The 15,594-nt window shown below is 29.3% G+C and overlaps 1 protein-coding gene and 1 long non-coding RNA gene across 3 annotated transcripts; one reads left to right on the forward strand and one right to left on the reverse strand.

Moving 5' to 3' along the window:
* The first annotated feature begins 882 nt into the window (after window positions 1-882).
* On the forward strand, window positions 883-3,737 carry LOC105795138 (uncharacterized). Of its 2 annotated transcripts, XR_008194112.1 has the most exons (4): window positions 883-1,416; window positions 1,496-1,668; window positions 1,746-1,943; window positions 2,047-3,737. XR_008194112.1 is itself a non-coding variant. In XM_012624631.2 (3 exons), exons 1-2 carry the CDS (start codon window positions 971-973, stop codon window positions 1,548-1,550), a joined length of 501 nt encoding a protein of 166 aa, XP_012480085.2. In that variant the 5' UTR covers window positions 883-970; the 3' UTR covers window positions 1,551-1,668; window positions 1,746-3,737. The 2 variants fall into 2 exon arrangements, 1 of the variants encoding a protein (XP_012480085.2); XM_012624631.2 differs by having other exon boundaries at window positions 1,746-3,737.
* A 3,617-nt stretch (window positions 3,738-7,354) lies between these two features.
* Window positions 7,355-8,103, reverse strand: LOC105795139 (uncharacterized). The gene is made up of 3 exons (XR_001134210.2): window positions 7,886-8,103; window positions 7,679-7,787; window positions 7,355-7,580 (listed from the first exon to the last, which is right to left on the reverse strand). It is a non-coding gene; the product is annotated as an uncharacterized LOC105795139 (long non-coding RNA).
* Window positions 8,104-15,594: the final 7,491 nt, after the last annotated feature.

Here is a 15,594-nt window from a genome sequence, read left to right on the forward strand (position 1 = left end):
ATAAAATGATATTTTAAATAGAATTTTGTTACTTGAAAAAAGAATGTTACTGAAAATTTTAAGAAATTAATATATAAAACTAGATATTCATCAAATATATGTAAAAACTATTCATAAAAAGTATTAATTTTGCATTAATACAATTGTTATTGTTTTACACTAATATATTAAGTTTATAACCCAACATATACTCATTGCTTGGGATATTTTTCAAATTCATACCAATTTAGTAATAATAATCATAAAGAAAAAATACATAAAAAATGGAATTGTTCTTATAAAATTTATATAACTTATGAGATCAATATTGATATAATGTGTAATTTGATCGAAATAATTATACATATAAAATTTTGATTATTGTGCAAATGAATGCATAAGATTTTAATTTTCATTAAATTTTATACATTTAAAGAAAGCTTCAATTGCATAAAAGACTCTTAAAGAATTAAAAATAATAATTAAACTATTCTCAACTTTTGCACCTAATTGAGCTTTGAATTTACTGAATTGATCAAATTGACCCTGACATTAATTGCTAATTTCTAACGGGATTACTGATGTATCTGTTGAGTTAGCCATTGAATGACGATCCACGCCAATAGCGATTATTGATATGACACTGCCACAACATCAAAAATAAAAATTTTAAAAAAATTTATAAAAACTCAAGTTTAAAATGAACAAATGACAACCAATTTTCTAAATTATTTTAAAATTATAAAAATATAAAAATATAATTTTATGTTTTGTCAATGCTTGAGATGGTGGCGAATCAGTCTATTTTGACCAACGAACTTCGTGACATCGTGGCTGACTACGCAATATGAGCAAACAAAAGGGATACTTTTGGATTGTTAGTTAGAAAGGTTTTTCCTTTATCGTATGTCCTGCTTCTGTTTTGTTGGGAAGGTTCATTTTGATACATTGTTATCTATTGCAGACATTTTTCAGAAGTTGGGTTCTTTTAATGGGCAGCAAGAAGAGAATCAGAGTGAAACTGATGGAGGGTCAAACTGATTTAGCTACAAACAATACAGTTTTGGTTCCTTCCAATAAGAAAATTACGATGGATAACAATAAAGAAGGAGAGATGGGAAATGGGGTTATGGAAATAATAAAGAAGAGAAAACAAATAGACATGGAGAAGCAACCAAAACAAATGAATATCAGTGGTTTGCCTGAGTTCCATGTCAGTGTTTTTAAAGACTTGGCATCGAAAGATTCTTCTGTGAGAGATGCAGCACTGGAAAAGATAGTGACAGAGTTGCAAGAAGTACAGAAGGAATATGATAGGCTCAATGATAAGGATAATTTGGTTGATGATGATGGTGGTTTGAAACTAGATGCTCAAATGGATGATGGCTTGGATAACTGTGCATCATCCTTGAGATATGCTGTGCATCATCAAGAGAGGTTTGATATTGCTATCTTTATTCTTTGAATCCATGCTTTACACTTGTATGAAAACTTAGCCTGAAAATTCTTTCTGTAGGATGCTTAGACAGGGTTTGGATACATGTTTTGCCACTGGTTTTGCAGTATGTTAGACAGGGTTTTGCATTGGGTTTGACTGCTTTGGTGGCTAAAATTCCTATCATTAAAGTGGATTCCTTGTTAAAACTTATAGTTAATTTATTGGAAGTCTCATCATCGATGAAGGATCAGGTAGGAATGATTCCCCCTTTATATATTGGTTCTCATCTCCTCACATAATGCTCAACAACTAGCTTCTTATACTGCAGGATGTAAGGGATTGCCTCCTGGGTTGGTTATCCGCTTACGGTGCACTTACTCAATCCGGGAGACTCGCTAAAGAGTGGCTTTCTGATGAAGATACTCTGCACATCAAGGAATTTATGAGTGCTATTATCTTCCTTTCTGGGAAAAAAATATATTTGTAAGAGCCTGCAGTTTCAGTCATTTTAGAAATTGTTGATGAGGTAGTCTCTGATCAAATATATCATTGTGTTTAACATGATAAGTAGATGTTTGAGTCTTTATATAACACTTTTGCTGAAGCATTGTTCGATCATATTCTTGAAGCTCCAGGAATAACTCAATGGTTTCAAGATGCCATTCAAGTCGGAAATCCGGGTGCTTTGTTTTTAGCTTTGGAAATTCATGAAAAAATGTCCATTGACAGCACTTCGTTCGGCGAGCTTTAGCTGAATTCATTCTGCCGGAGCAAACTTTTTTCTGCTGGTTACCTGTCCTCTATCGGTAATTGCTTGAAGGGAAACAACATATTGTCAACCCCGGATTCATAGTTGGTGGCCTTTTCCTGGTAAATGTTCTCCTACCTGATACCGCTTTACATACTGAAGATGCTGTATTAGTTTCTTGTTCCTTAAGAAAACGCAAAAGGGATCGGAAGTCTAAAGAAATTGCGAAAAGCGTCCAATGTTTCTGTGAGATTGTTATTGAAGAATCTCTTCTGCAATTATCTCATGATAGTAAACACTTAGCATTTGATATTCTGCTTCTTCTCCTGCCAAGGTTGCCTTCATCGTTTATACAGATTGTTTTGTCCTACAAAGTTATCAAATGCTTGATAGACATACTTTCCACAAAAGATTCCTGGTTATATAAAGATGGACGGAATTTTCTTAAAGAATTATTAGTTTGGGTTCGGAATGATGATATCCGAAGAGCAGCTGTTATTGTTGCCTTTCAGAAGCACAACAATGGGAAATTTGATTGCATTACAAAGACGAAAACAGTAAGAGATTTGATGGCAGAGTTCAAAACAGAATCCGGTTGCTTCCTGATTGTTGAGAACTTGATTAACTTGTTTTTAAATGATCATGCTTCTAATGAACCTACAGATCAAAGTCAAACAACTGGTGAGATTGTTGAGAACTTGAATAACTGATTGTGGATGATGCTGATTTTTTGAAGGGATGGATCATAGAATCTATTCCTAGTATTTTGAAACGTTTAAAATTGGACCCCGAAGCGAAATTCCGAGTGCAAAAGGAAATATTGAAGTTCCTTGATGTTCAAGGTCTATTCTCTGCATTTCTTGGATATTGAAGATCATTGAGGTGAGAAACTACTCGGATGCTGAATTGAAGAGAGTTTTTGATCTCTTAAAAGCTATGTTAGTGGTGTATTTTGACAATAAAAAGTCTCCAATAAAATCTGGTTTTTTGAAAGAAATATTCAGAAGACATCCCAGGATTTTCCGTCGACTCTTAGGCTCACTATAGAAGAAATGCGGCTGTGCAAAATCCGACTTCTACGTGTCGAGGCACTTGATTTGGTGATCAAAGCATTGAAGTCACAGGCTCCATTGAAGAAAGTTAGTAAAAAAGATGCCGGAAAAGAAGTCGAGAAGAATCCAAGTTGATACATTTTGTGGTAAAATTTTCCAGATGGCATCAACATTAGACCTAACCAAGGCTTTTTTGAGATGTTTGAGACCAGATGCTCATGCTGCTTGTGAACCTCAACTTGGTCCCCCTTTTTTTTAACTTGAAGAAGAAAAAGCTCGAATGAGAGGCAACTACTAAACGTCAACACATATTTGTGGAGACAACCTTGAGAAGATAAGCCTGATTTCAGCTTTCTTTTCTTAATTGATTGCATAGGAGATTTTCTTTTAACAGCCTGTTTTTTTATTCGGATTTTAAAAGTGATTTTATAAGCCATATTGAACCATGTCAAATCTAAAACCTTTTATTCAACGAGGTGATAGTTCCAATAATTTCATTTAACTTTATTTTTTCCTTTTAGCTTAATTATTAAATTAGTCCTTTTTATAAATTTTATATGATAGTAAGCGTACAACACTATATATCTCTGCGAAAGTAACGATATTCATATTACAAATCTGATTAGGACCTCTCATTTTTTATTAGAAGCTTGTTGTGATTTAGTTTTTATGTAGCAAGTATGGGGAAAAAATTCTTAATTGTTGGTACCAAAAATAAAATCATTGATTTGGTGGTGCTGACTGCAATAAGGGCACGGTGGTATGTTAACAAATTGGCCCACTACAGAAACAAGACTTCAGAAGTTCAGGGGCTTGAGAACAGAACAAAAGACGGGGGGTGTAACACCTCTAACCTAAATCCGTCGCCGGAACAGGGTTATGGAGCATTACCAGAGATTTCAGATCAGATAACAGACATTTCATATAATTTATTAATCATATCAGAATCTATTCATAATTAATCATATTGTCACTCTTATGAGCCATCGAGGCCCAAAATATGCATTAGAAATGAATCGAGACTAAACCGAGTACTCAGAAAATTTTTCGCAAAATTTCAAAATTTTTTCTAAAGTGCAGGGGACACACGCCCGTGCGGTTAGGCCGTGTGAGCAAGACACGCTTGTGTCTTAGGTCGTGTGGGCATTCGAAATAGGGCACACGGCCGTGTCCCAGGCCGTGTCCAAATTAGGGTGGTTACTGACTTAGGTCACACGACCAAGCCATATGTCCGTGTGCTAGGCCGCGTGAACATACTAACTTGCATAAATAAGGTGCAGGGGTCACACAGCCAAGCCACACGCTCGTGTGTTGGGCTATGTGAAAATACCTGAGCATTCTGTTTTGAATTTTAAAGATGCAGGGGACACACAGCCAGATCACACGCCCATGTGCTAGGTCATGTGCTACACACGGCTGAGACACACGCTCGTGTCTCTGCCCGTGTGGATGAAAATAGGCCAATTCTAAGGACACATTTCTCACCCAATTTGACTTATACCTATAATAACATTTTAACACATTCCCAAGCCAACACAAAACATTCAAATCAAGCCAAAACTGAGTGATATGCATGACTTATCATCACATGTATTCATGTATTTAAACTTACCTAGTTGACCCAATTCACATATATGCATATTTTACTAAATATTCTAACTCAATCCAATCATCCATGTGATTTCTATCATTTAATCATTTCAAACACACACATCAAACATGTTTAGGCCATATATATACATAACAAAATATATCAAACACAAGCCATACCAATGGCTAGTTCCAACCAAACTTTATATGCCATCATTGGCTAAATTTAGTCTATACATGCCATTATAACCAAAATTAGTTTGTTATATATATCGAAAGTCAGAGGGATAGTGTGATGTAGCTCCAACCAGCTTCCAACCTTTACGAGCCCTCGAGTACTATAAGACAGAGGAAATATAACAGAGTAAGCATTTAATGATTAGTAAGTTCGTATAACGGAAAATTAACTTACCATTCGTTTACATCTAAGGTAAGCACACAAAATTCATCCAAAGAAATTTTGGCATTTAGCCTAAACATATATAACCTCAAGAAACATGTTAGTCATTATTTCATGTGAATATCAAGAAATAAGGATGAGCTCATCATGTAACAATTTTCATATACATAGGCTTTCCACATCATATATCCATATAACATGTACATTTCCATAATAATTCATCTCAAGTTCAGATTACTCCAGGTCAGAACTTTGCTTGTTGAATTTATTTGAAATATTGATGGATACACATGTAGTACAGTCTAAGTGTACAAAATTGTATTCTGTCAATTCATATTCGAGAATGCTCATTAGAGCACATAATCGGGAAGCGCTCTCTTGAGCCATATAATGGGAAGCTCATGTGAGCCATTAACGGGAAGCTCATAAGAGCCATAATCAGGAAGCTCATGCGAGCCAATAGTTGGTAGCTCCGATGAGCCATTAACGGGAAGCTCCGGATAGCCATATATCTGGAAGTTCAAGTGAGTCATATCGGGAAGCTCCGGAGAGCCATTAATTAGGAAGCTCACAAAGATCCTTTAATCGGGAAGCTCCGAAGAGCCATATATCGGGACGCTCATAAGAACTGCGGTGTATCCACAACACATGCAGGATTACAACTGATCCGGATGCTCCGAAGAGCTATTAACGGGAAGCTCAGAAAAACCATATAACGGGAAGCTCGAGAGGGCTAATAATGGGACGCTCTTTTGAGCTATGGTGTGTCCGCAACATATGCAGGACCACAACCAACTCGGGAACCCTGTATCCAATCGAATTTTATTTATTCAAACGAGACTTAACATTTATCGGGCATTGTCGAATATGTAATTAATTTCATATACATAGCAATTACACAATTCACATATACAACATTCAGTTTAAACATGTAAATATTCACAATTTAGTTACACGAATTTACCTTGACAATGTTCGTGTTCGTAAGCTACTAATCTGATACTTTTTGTTTTCCTCGATCCAATTCTGAACTAGGTCTATTCAGATCCAATTAAGCCAAATAAGCTTGCTTGAGTTCTCTTCTCTTAGCTAGGGTTTCCATGTAAAATAACTTGGGAAAGATGATAATATGATGATATTTTCTTATTTTATTAATTTATCATATTTTCATCTCTTTTTTTTCCAATTTAGTTCTTTTCTTTATTAGAGTTTCCATGGAAGAACCATCATACTTATCTACTAACTCCACTTAATGGTCTAATTGTCATATAAGGACCTCTAATTTTGAATTGCATAGCTATTTGATCCCTTTAGCTACTAGAACTCAACTTTTACATTTTACGCAATTTAGTCTTTTTTATCGGATTAGACATAAAATCAGTAAAATTTCTTTACGAATTTTTCATGCGATATTTTAATCATGATGCAGATCATAAAATAATATTAAAATAAAATTTCTTTCGGACTCAGATTTGTGGTCCCGAAACCATTGTTCCGATTTCACTGAAAACGGGCTGTTATATGGGGACTTAATCATCTTCTGAAAAGAGATGCAACTATGTTGAAGAGACAATTATCTCGCTTGCAAACATATCTGGGCGGGATTAAATATATGACGAGATTGCCTGATATTATAATCATCGTTGATCAGCAAGAAGAATATACGGCTCTTCGAGAATGTATCACTTTGGGAATTCCAACAATTTGTTTAATCTATACAAATAGCGATATTGATCTCGCAGATATTTCGATTCCAGCAAATGATGATGCTGTAGCTTCAATTCAATTAATTCTTTACAAAGTAGTAGAAATACCATGAAAGTCATTATCGTATTAGGCTAATTAGTCGTGTTGGATTACATTTTGTTTTTTCTATTAAAATATAAGTATAATAGTTTTTATACCTAAATCAAAAAGTAAATCAATTATTTATATTAAGATTTTCAGTTCTATTTCTATATTTAAAAGAAAATAGAATCAAAACATTGACATAGCAATATGATTTTTCGCAAGGTCTCGTTTTGGGTATTAAATTTTAGAGATATTAGAATAGACAACCACAAACCTCACAAACCAATATGAAAATGCCAACAGTAATAATATAATTTTTTTGCAAGATGCGATTATTTTTCCCATTTTGTTCCACATTGTAAAATCGAAAGTGTCATTGAGAATATCTAAGCTTCACATATTACAATACATAAATGGATTTGTCAACTCCATCGGCAAAATATAAATACATGTGATGAAATCATACTGTTGTCAAAGCTTTAGATAAACAGTAAGGTGATGTAAGATCCCTAGTCCACAATTATCACAGACGGGTCGCAGCAGCAATCATCCAAGAGACAGCAACAACATAAAGCTGCAAGGCTGCAACACAAAATTAAACAAAGTTAGCTAGCTGATTAACAATATTAGATCGTGCAGGATTTATTAAAAAAAAAAAGTTGATGTATATTTATACATACAATCCCTCAAGAAAACCTGGTTCTCTCCTGGGTGGCGGTGGTGGGGCACCATAATACTGAGGAGGTGCCATTACTGGTGGAGGTGGCCCTTGATTATAAGTATAACCACCTGCACCATATATTAAATACACAGGTAAAAGGTAGTTAAAATCAAGAAAACATTCGATTATTATAGTATGAACTAAGAAAGCAGAGACATGCATGCACCTGGAGGAGGATAGGGGTGGCCGTACTTGTAATCACTCATATTGCCAAACAAAAACACTAATTAATGGATGAAATCGTAGGATTGGGGTTTAAGGGCAGGCAGGGTTTTATACAAGGCAAAAAGAGAGCTGAGAACTTGGCAAGAGGGTTGGCTGGATAAGAGAATATATGGTGTCGGCAAGGAAAGGAAAAGAAAAGGTCTCTGTAACAAGCTGCAAAAGCAAAGTAACGAATAATACAATGTCTGTGGTTGTATTATTCTTATTCCGGTGTGTTTTGATGTATCGTTTTAATAAAATATAGATGAATGTAAATATATATATATATATATATATATATGTTAATGTGCAAATATAGATAGTGGATTGAGACGTAAATGTGAAAAATATAAATATATATATGTTTTGTCTTCGTCTATAGGCAATCCTTATCTCTACCCTCGTTATTAAGAAATTAATACAAGGAACAAAAATAGTGGCAATGAAAGGGCTGGGTATAAAAGCAGTTGAATGCTTTCTATTTTCCACTTTATTTCCATTTCGAAGTTTCGTGAAAGGGAATTTTCGAATATTTGTTCAAATTCGGGCATTTCCTGTGTCTGCTAAACCAATATTCTTTACACACTGTATACGAATTTTCTATTTGGTTTGTACTTTAGGGTTTTGTGGTAATGTGAAATCTCTTTATTAAAAATTAAATTGTATTTTGATTCTTTTATTTAAAAAACAAATAAGTAGTATTTGTACGTTAGATCAAAAAATAAATGAATCATTTTTGTTAAAAACTTTATCTATTTCTACTTTTAAAAACTTGTGTAGCTAACATAATAATAAGACAGTTACACGTGGTGTGTTACATATACCTGATTCTAATGCATATGATCCAATTTTTAATAGTAGAAATGGATGGAGTTTTTAATAAAAGAATCAGTTTGCTTTTAATCTATCGTACATGGACTAAATTGTCTTTTTTTTTAGCAAGGGGAACAAAATGCAATCTGACCTCCTAATACAAGAGGATATTAAAAAGTTGGAATAATTTTTTTTATAAATTCTAAAATTATTTATGAATTTTGATGATGTTTAATTTGGAGGAGTTGTAAATATAAATTTTAAAATTTTAATTTTAATTTTAAAAATTATTGATATCAATATTGACATACTTAAATAATAATATTTTTATTTTAAAATAATCAATTTTATGTATTTTTAGTGTATACAATTAAATCAAAGTTTAAATGTTTAATATGTAAAGTGATAATTGAACAGGTGGTGGTAAATTTCTCTTAAAACCAACTAGAGTTTTATAAAAGAACAATTAGGATTAACCTTGCCTCGATTGGGACACATGACAACACGAAAATTAACCAAAGAGACCTACGGATAACCCTCCGCCTTATCTTGTTAGGATGATTGTTTAGTGACCAATCACTTGCGTGCTTTATACCATCCACATGAGGGACCATTCATCTTTAATTAATCGATTGGACTCTCTATTAGGTCATCCGCTATTAATAGAAGCATTCTTTTTAAGTGGAGATCACCGAATAATTATGACACTTATAAATACTCTCAAAACATAACATTGAGAGCTCTCCTTCCTTCTCTACAAATCTTAATAGACCTAATTTTCTATTCTCTGACTTTTTCGACTCTTGGCTTGTCTTAGATAAATCAATCTTTTTTAAAACCATCCTTTTCCTCTTTTTAACTCTCGTTAATATCATGTATACGAGCGTAGATTGAACACAAAAATAAACTCGTTTCTCATCTTTCTCGAAAAGGCCTAAACCGTAAAATTCCACCCTTTTACCGTACACGAGCAAAATTCTCTCAATTATGCTCTCGTGTCATTGCTGACTTAAGCAAGCAATTCCACCCTTGCTTTATTGAATTTTTTTCCCTATTCCTTAAAAAAAATTTTATTCATATTCCTTTCTTTAAACAAATTAGATTATATGTAAGTAAAATTTTTATGAGAAAATATATTTATAAAAAATATTTATCGAATAAACTATAAGCAGAGTAATGAAGGGGTTTTAAAAAAATTCCAATATCAGTATAATAATTTTTAAATTTTTATTTTTAAATAAATTAATATCTAATTAACTCAAACCCACTAAATTGTTATTAGAATACGCTTGGCGCACACCATTATTGATTGACAATTAAGCTCATTATTTGAGAGAGAATATAGCATTAATCTATTATTTTCTTAAATCCTTTAGCATATATTCTTTTCATTGAATTTAAAAGTTTGAAGCTCAACAATTAATAAGCGTTAGATATAATGGTAAGATATATATATATATATTTCATTCTCAAATGAAAATATATATATATTCAAAATTTAAAGATAATATTAATGAGAGCGACAATCATGAACTTCAAATATAAACCGTAATGAATATAAAAACATCAAATAATAAAATTAAAGGCTAATGTGATAAAAAAAAACTCATATAACTACGACATTCACCTTTCTTAAAATTAATCTAAATTCGATTCATCGTTATAGAAAAATAAATATCTAACAACTATGCCTTTAATCAAATGGAATCATTTTATTACATTAATTCAGCAAAATTCCTTTTACTTGTTTATTCACTAATTTAAAATGATAGCTATAAAAAAAATTCAACATTTACTTTTGTGCCGAAAGTGAAGTTAATTCTTTTAAAATAGAAATTTAATACTTATTAGTTCTCCTCTCCTTAAATAAACCATGCTAATCATATTATATATATTTTGTAAGGTCTTAAACTTTCGGTTGACGTGGATAGTTTATTTAACTGATATTTGATTTAGGGTAAATTATCAAAATAGTCACTTTTGTTTATCTCAGATTACATTTTAGTCATTTACGTTTTAGTCACTTACGTTAATATGTTGTAACATTTTAGTCACTGAGCTGTAAATTTCCATTAACAGTATAACGGTAAGTTGACATGGCACGCTAAATCATCATTTCAAATAAAAGTTTTAGGTTAAATTATATAATTGGTCTCCACATTTTTTTTCGTTTTGAGCAATTTAATTTTTTCTTTAATGTTCTTTTTAACATTTTCTTTATTTTCCATTCTCTTCTACTTCTCCCTTTGTTTTCCTCTCTTTTCCATTTCTTTTAATATAGTTTTTCTATGTTTTCCATTTGTTAAAACTAGTCCCTTTACTTTTATTTTTTTGAACAATTTAATTTTGTATTTTCCTTTTCTTCTTTCCGCCCTTTAGTTTTAATAAATGAGAAATATAGAAAACTACATTAAACAATTGACTGTGTATTATTTTTATTCTACAAACAACATTAAAAGATTGACATGTCTATTCTTTTTGATATTTATTTTAATATTTTACTATACCCCTATAGAATACTTGTCAATCTTCTAACACTGTTTGTGGAGTTTAAAAACTCCACTGACAGCGTACCAAATAATTTTCATATATATATATATATATATATATATATATATATATCAATTAATACACACTAACAATGTACGATTTTTTTAGACTTCACAAGCAAGGTCAAGGGTTTGGTATATTATCAGTGGAGTCTTTAGACTTCACTAGTAGGATTAGGGATTTAACAAGTGTCCAATAGAGATATAATAAAATATTAAAATAATAAACACATGACAATTATTTGAGACTGCTTATGGAATAAAAAAGGTATATTGCTAGTGTACGAATTATATATATATATATGGTGAGTGGCGATCTCTCCTTTTTTATAGTTTTAATTATTCATTAAATTTATTTTTTAACAAAATCAAATTAAAGATATATTATCAATTTTAAATAAAAATCATTTATATAAAAAATCTAATTTTAATTATATTAAATGCATTTATTACAAATGTAGATATATAAAATTTTAACAATTATCTTTTATCAATATAATTTTTCTAGAAAATAGAAATTATCCTAACAATTAGATCAATATACTTTATTTTTAAAATAGAAATTAAAAATATTTTTAAATCATGTATTAATAAAAATATATTAAATTAATTTATAGTTTATTATGTCTAACAATACAAATATTTAAACTCAACTGTGCATTTATTAATAAAAATAAATTTGTATTAATTTATAGTGTATTAACATATAATTTTTAAACAAAACTAAATTATATTTAAATCCTATTTTCATACATAAAAATTATCACAACAAAAATCTTGATCCATATACTTTATTTTTTTAAACATAAATTATCCAGGAGATAAAATAAAATTGATAATTTAAGATATTTAAAATAATAAGTAACATAATAAATATATGTTTGCAAACATATAACATTTTTCAAATTAAAATATTAAAAATATTTTTAAAGAATTGAAATAACACTTTATCAATAATATTAAAACTAAATTGTTTTAAATAAATTTTTGTATACCTTTTGAAAATTTTTCAAATTTTAAAATTTTCAAAAAAAATATTTAACTCTCAAAAATATTTTTAAATGCAATTTAAAATGATTTATTAGAATTTTATTCATTTTAAAAGTTTTAGATAATATATTAAAATTCAAGTCTAAAAATATATTTTTAAATAATATTTATGTATGAAATTAACAGATTACCAATTCATTTAAAAAAAACTAAAACCCTTATAATTGCATAGAACAAATTTTTTCAAAAATAATAAAATAATATGATAATATTTTTCCTTTTATATTTTATATAATTTTTTTTTTATAAAATGATTCGGAGCCCAAAGAAAGAACAGAAATTTAATTATCCAAAATAGTCAAACGGAATTCGGGCCAGGCCGAACTTTCCCGTTAATAAATTGTTGTTTTCTTCATATACATTTTGAAGAAGGGTAAACTACACCTAATACCATAAACTATTACTAAGTTTACGTTTTGATCATTTAACTTCTAAAAGTTATAAAATAGTTAACTAAACGATTCAGAAATTTTTATTTAAGTCAGTGAACTGTTCAAAAGTTTTTATTTTAGTCACTAGGTTGTTAAGTTCTTTTTTAAAAGTCGGCTAGTGAGCTTTAATTGACGATTCGACGATCGGTATAGTGGATTAGTACCCATCGACAAGTAGAAGAACATGTCTTAAATCTAAATCGATCTAATGGTCAGTCTCAAAGATTAAAGAATAAAGTTATTTGAATTTTGATTCACTTATGACGCTCAAAATTGTTTAATAAAAAAAATTAAACTGTAAAAATGAAAGGAAAAATAGCTTTTAATTTATGCAGACGGTGTAAACAAAGAAGGTCATACAATAAAAATTTTAACAACCCAACAACTTAAAAAAAAAATCCAAACACCTATTTAAGAAAAAAAATCAAATAATTAATTACATCTTCCACGCAACGAGGTCATCTATTTGTTATTTTACTTTTTGGTCCAAATTTATCTAGTCTTTATCTAGTTTGGGAAAGTGATATATCAAAAGGTATTTTTATTATTTTTTTGAATAACGTTGAATGATTATTTTTAGTGGATTACAAAAATAGGACAAAGTCCTAACAATAACGAAATTAGGTAGACTTGAACTCTGGTCACACCTGGAGCAATGAACACCCTAACCATCAGATCAACACATGAGATTCAGGATAATGTTAAATGATTGATCGGGTTGAAGTTAATAAGACAATAAAAGTTTTATATAATATATTTTTATTTTAATAAATGATAGATTATTAGTTTTACATTTGACATTTACTCTCCGATCAAGTGGTTTGAAGTGATTTTATTAAAATCGAGTTATCGTCCACATCTAAAGTTTGGTTTCGTGATTGCATGAATAAAAATATTAGATTCGAAAAATGAATTTTTAAAAAGAAATTAGGAGGTTTAAAAGTTAAATTTATTATATTTTATTTTAAACATTAAAATAGTATAATTTAATTAATTTTAACTTTTAAGATTTTAAAACGAGTTTAGGTTAACCTATTATAAATATGATCGATTTGGATAAAATTTAATATTCATATTTTGGAGAAGTGACAAGAGATGTGAGGAAGATGTATAAATTAGAAATAGGAATTTTATTTAATATTAAATTTTCTATTTTTATTTAATATAAATTTGAAGTTTTAGAAATTCTTATATTTTAATATTTTAAATAATTTAAAATGATTTTTAAAATGATTTTTATTTTTAACTTTAAAGAGTTTTAATTTTTCACTTTTTATATTTTTATTGAAAATACAAAAAAGAAGAAAATTTTAACTTTTAAATCATTTTGTAATTATTTATGTATTTTTAAAGAGTAAGGATCAAATTGACAAAACCAAAGTAGATATTGAGGGCTAAAAGAGTTATATTACTTTTTTTATAATAGCCACATCAATAATTCTAATGGAAAAGTTGATTGAGGAACCAATATTTTAAATAAAAAATATAGAGACTAAATTTTAAAATTTAAAAGAGTATAAGGACCTTTAGTATATTTAAGTTTATTTGTAAACATGAACGAATTAAATTTATTATTTGGTCCATTATGAATTTAATGACAGGATAATTTTAAAAAAATCTAATTTTGAGAAATTTAGTGATTAAATAAAAAATTATAATTAAGTTACTAAAATACAGAGGATGAGATTAATTTTCTTGTTTTGCCCTACATTATATCAAAATTCGGTTAAAATCGAATTAACTGGCCGAACTAATCTAATTCAATTAATCAATCGGTTAATCGATTTAATTCGGTCAGAGGTCAGTTAATAAATTTTTAAAATTTCGGTTATCTGTTAATTCAATTCGAAATCGGGTAATTAATCGAACTTAATAATTAATAATACAAATTATATGTAGTTTTAATTTGGTTAATTAGATCAAATGAATGTTACCAATTTATTTTTTATATGTTTTATACTTGTTTCAGCAATATATATATAAATTTCAGTCCGTTAATTTTTTAAAAATTTAGTCGATTAACAATTAAAGAATTAAAAATTTTAATTAATTCAATTAGTACTAAATCAATTCGATTAACCAACGGTTAACCGTTAGAACACTCCTACATTACATAATGTTGACTGTAATCGTACTTGTAGTTATCCATGCTTTTTCAAATATTGATAGTCTTTTTCATGCTTTTCTTCATTAAATATCCAACACACAACACTTTTGATAGTGCCATTTTTTTGCCTTTTGATTATGAGTACTTATCCATTCATTGTTAATAAATATATATTTATTATAAAATTACATATTCATTATTTAATTTTATAAACAAAATAATTATTAATTAAAAATAAATTAAAATAGAAAAACAAAACAATATGTCTATTAATTAAAAAATTAAAACAATATGAAATAAAAATTATAAATGTGTTTAGAAGGGGATTGAATATAAGACTTAAAGATAAAATCATTATTATTTAACTGTTTAATCATCTAACAAAAAACTAATTATATTGAAAAATTAAACGTGCTTTCTCACACTCTCCTAAAACGATTTATTTCTCTAAATTAAAAAGAAAAAATCAACCTATTTTACCAATAGACTTTTATTTTCAATATATTTAAGTAATTTGGTGATTTATGTTTGTTTTGGGTGGGAATTGATAGAGACATGGTTAGAGGACAATTATTTACCAACTAATATTGAAGCAGCAACAAACAATTTGTCGTCATCAATAGTTTTTGCGAAGATTGCTTGTCAAAAAGGCAAAGGCTAATGCTATTATAGCTTTCAACTTGATTAAAAATCTCATGTAGGCCCTTGTTTTTGAGAAACA

This window comes from Gossypium raimondii, chromosome 3 (assembly GCF_025698545.1).
Source record: "Gossypium raimondii isolate GPD5lz chromosome 3, ASM2569854v1, whole genome shotgun sequence".
Taxonomy (NCBI): domain Eukaryota; kingdom Viridiplantae; phylum Streptophyta; class Magnoliopsida; order Malvales; family Malvaceae; genus Gossypium; species Gossypium raimondii.